Source organism: Elephantulus edwardii, unplaced genomic scaffold, assembly GCF_000299155.1.
Source record: "Elephantulus edwardii isolate Elephantulus edwardi_28Jun2011 unplaced genomic scaffold, EleEdw1.0 scaffold00009, whole genome shotgun sequence".
NCBI lineage: Eukaryota > Metazoa > Chordata > Mammalia > Macroscelidea > Macroscelididae > Elephantulus > Elephantulus edwardii.
In genome coordinates this window covers 6,191,048-6,195,217 of record NW_006399759.1, presented here as the reverse complement: position 1 = coordinate 6,195,217, position 4,170 = coordinate 6,191,048, and the positions used below count along the sequence as shown (strand labels likewise).

The 4,170-nt window shown below is 46.7% G+C and overlaps 1 protein-coding gene across 1 annotated transcript in view; it reads left to right on the top strand.

The window, feature by feature from the left end:
* The first annotated feature begins 534 nt into the window (after positions 1-534).
* ABHD1 (abhydrolase domain containing 1) overlaps positions 535-4,170 on the top strand; it is a 13,179-nt gene continuing 9,543 nt past the window's right edge. The window contains exon 1 of the mRNA XM_006880597.1: positions 535-648. Within this exon, the coding sequence (XP_006880659.1) occupies positions 535-648 (114 nt within the window). The remainder of the gene's footprint in view (positions 649-4,170) is intronic.

The window sequence follows — 4,170 nt, the reverse complement described above, 5'->3', positions numbered from 1 at the left end:
TGGGTGAGGATCACTGTGTGTGGCTGCACACGGCGACAACAGGGTGTCACCATGACAGTGGCTGTGTCCTGTGTGTGACTGACTGTGAGTGGCTGGGGCCACTAGGACCAGGCTGTGTGACTCCCGCAGTCGCCAAGGAAGTTAGAGGAAGAAGAAACCCTAGCGGCCCCTCACTAAGATGGCGGCTGCGGGGGTGGCGGCGTGTCCTTGGAAGGAGCTGCGCTGCTTGTGACCGGGAAGAGAAAGCAGGGAAGTGGGAATGCGCGGCCCGAGGCCACCCTTTGGAGGACAGTGGTGTTAGTTCTGAGCAGAGCCGGGAGCCCGCTCGCCGGACCCTAGCCCCACCTCCTCGCCGCCCGGACACCGGCGGGGGCGTGGCGTGGTTCCGAACCGTGGGGCCGCGGAGGCGGGATGTGCACTGACCGCCCAATGGCGTGCGAGGGGCCGGGCCCGGCGTGTACCTGCCGGGCGATTAGGGAAGTCTGGTAGCTTGAGCAAAGCAAGAGCCCGGGAGTCGGCACCCAGCGGTAGAAGATGCTGAGCATAGCCCTGAGCCTTCAGAGTGGCACTTGGACTGAGTCTCTGTCTCTGCTCTTGGGGCTTGCCGCGGCCCTCTACGTGGGCTACTACTGGACATGTGTGCCCCAGGTGCGTGCGGGTCCAGTGCTCTTGTCGTGGCGTTGGGACACTCGGGTTCAAGGAGCAGCGTCTAGACCAGGGTTCAAACCCTGTACAGGAGTTGGGAGGGTTGCCCTCCTCCTGCCCTGCTCTTGGGCCAGGTTCCACTTTGCTGTTATCACATATTGTAGAATTCGATTTCTTCCTAAATGTTCCTGTATTTTCGTGCTCTCCATGGCAAGCGGGGTCTTTCAGGCATCAGTGGGAAGCTGCTCTCTTTTTGATGTGACAACCATGTAGGGTGGGTGGAAGCCATCCTGAGTTTTCGGGGAGATGTGCACACTTTCGGCGAGATGTGCTTTCCTCTTTTTTTAGGAAGCCTTTTAGGAGTTTGTCATTAGCGGCATTGAGTGAAGGAGACCGCAGGCTTATGGAGTTGTGGCTAACCATCAAAACTAGTAGGACCACCATAGCCTAGTAGGGCCTCCCTACTGTCTCATAAATTGGCTGCGGTTCCTCTTCCCGCTCTGGCCTGGTGGATAATCTTAACAGTTCTTGTCCATTTAACGCTTTTTAAATTCAAAATTTTCCATGAAAGCGATATTTGAATTTTTATGAACTTGGAAATTTATTCTTACTGAAAATAAATACAAAATTTATATATCCACGGGGAAAATGAAACCGTTTACTCATCATTGAACTCCATCCTAGGTAGATTAGTCTAACAGGAAACCTATTGAACTATAGTCTTCCTTTAAACTAAAAACCACAAACCAATTACTGTGGAGTTGATTCCAGCTCGTGGTGATTCCCTATGTGCCAGAGGAGAACAGTGCTCCGTGGGATTTTTAGTGACCACGGGGCTTTATGTTTGTTTTATTTTGGGGGTAGGGTGGAGGGAAAGAAGGCGTTTGCCAGGATTTTCTTCTGCAGTACCTTTGGGTGTGTTCAAACGTCATTCAACCTTTTGGTTAGTGATGAATGTTAACTGTCTGACTATGAGACTCCAGAAGACTTATATTGTTGTTGTTGTGTACCAATTTAGAACCTGACCTCAAGTTGACCCTTCAGCAGGTTTGCTCACCCTTGTCCTGCAGAGAAGCTAGTGCATTCAAACCACCTGCCTTTGGGTTGGCAGCACAACAGATCATTGTGTTATTGCTTACCATTGAGTCAGAACCAACTCATAGTTGACTCTCCAGTGGATTTTCAAAGGCAGTTAAACATGAGAAGACCGCCATCTTTCTCCTGCAGAATAACTGGTAGATTCAAACCATGTGCCCTTTGGATTTGCAACACAACTTCTTACTGCTAGGCCTCTAGAGCTCCCTAAGCCATCAGATAGGGTATTTAATGTCTTTTTTTAAAAAAAAAGTTTTATTGTTATTTTGGTGAATGTTTATAGAGCAAACTGCTTTTCCATTTAACCATTCATACTTTTTGTTTTACAACTTTAATTACAACATCCTCAACATTAATTACAATATCCTAAGGGACTCTGGTATCATAGTACATAATGTGCCCAAAGATTGGCATCTGAAATCACTAGCAGCTCTTTGGGGGAAAGATGAGCAATCTCTGACCATATTTTTTTTTTAATTGTAATTTGAGTGAACAGTTACAGAGCTTATTGCTTAGTCAATCATTCATGTCATTTTGTTTGTAACAGTAATTATGATGCCCACAATGTCTTGATCATTCATTCCATATTGTCTCTCTCTTCAGTCATAGTAGTATGTATCGCCCATAAAGATTTAAGCCTGGGAAACTCAATGCGTTGCTAAGAGTTGAAACAGGAACCACCTTGATGCCAAGTGGGTAATTAACAATATAACCCTTCCTGCTTCCCCTGATTCCAGTGTGCACTAATCCTTCTATCCTACTTCTCCTGTGTTTGGAACTATGTCCTGGGGGTTAATGGTGCCCTTTTGATCTTGTATGCTTGGATTTTTTAAGGAGTGAATGTTATTGTTTACCTTACAGGCCTGCCTACTGCTTGTCTGAAAGTTGAACCAGAGGCCTGGGTTTTATTCCTTGTTTGAAAGGAGATTAAGGGCCATAGCCTCAAGGGTTCCACCAGTCCATGAGACCAATAAATGTGGCCATTTTTTTTGTTGTTTCATGAATTTTTCCCAGCTATGTCCTGGAGCTTTGAGCTTGATCTCTTGTAGAACAGTCCTGTGGGGCATTTTAGTTTTACCCAGATGTCTTTGTATTTTCAAAACTTTCCACATTGCCATGCATGTATTGTTTTTAAATTGTTCTTGTATACCATTGAGTCAGAACCGACCCATAGCTGACCCTCGAGAGGGTTTTCAGGGATTGCAGTGCAGCTTCTCATCAAAATTAAAAGAGCTTTTTTTCGTTATTGTGTACCATTGAATTGCATCTGACTGTGACAGGAGGAGATTTGCCCCTCCTTCTCCAGTGGAGAAGCATCGGGTGGATTCAAACCGCACACCTTCGGTATTGCAGCCTGCCTGCCACTAGAGCTCCCTTCCAGCGGGTTTTCAGAGGCATTTAATCACATGGTAGAAGACTGCCCATCCTTCTCCTGCAGAGCTGCTGGTGGCCTTGAACCTCATGCCTTAGAAATTGCAGTGCAGTTTCTTGCCACTAGGCCATTAGAGGTCCCTGTTTTTAAATGTGTCATTGTTGTTATGTACCGTTGAGTCGCCTGCCTGAAACCCTGCTCTGTCCTGTGCCAATATTACTGTCTCTGACACACCTACCCCCATTACCCCAGTCACTGAATCAATTCACCTCATAGAGGATCTTCCTCTCCTGTGCTGTCCCTCCACCCTCCCTAGCATGACGTCCTTCTCCAAGGATTGGTCTCTCCTTACAACATGTCCAAAGTATGTCAGATGGAGCTTCAGAATCCTTGCCTCCAAAGAGCAGCCTGGCTTAATCCTCTCTTGGAAGAACCTGTTCATTTTCTTAGCAGTTTCTTAGTATATTCAATACTCTTCTCCAACACAGCTCAAAGGCATCAATTCTGCTTCTATCATTCCTAGTCATTGTCCACCTCTCTGATGCATAGCAAGTGATTGCAAAGACCATGGCTTGTATCAGGCACACCTTAGTCTCCAGAGTGACACCATTGCTCTTCAGTACTCTGGAGAGGTCCCTAACAGCAGACTTTCCCATCACAATATGCTTTTTAATTTCCTGACTGCTGGTGCCAAGAGTGTTGACTGTGGAGCCAAGCAAACTAAAGCTGTTAAAAATCTCAATCTCTTCACCATCCATCCTGAGGTTGCCAGTTGGCTTAGTGTTATCTTTGTTTGAAAGCTGCAGTTCTTGACCTTCTGCAGCAAGAGCTTCAGGTCCTCTTCAGTTTCAGCAAGTAGGGTTGTGTTATCTGCATAATGCAGATTGTTGATGAATCTTCCTCCAATCCTGATGCTCTACTTCTCATACAGCCCAGCCTCCTGGATAATCTGTTCTGCATATAGATTGAAAAGGTATGGAAGGGAGCTCTGGTGGCCTAGTGGCAAGAAGCTGCACTGCACTCCCAGAGGAACACGGTTCGAATCCACCAGATGCTCT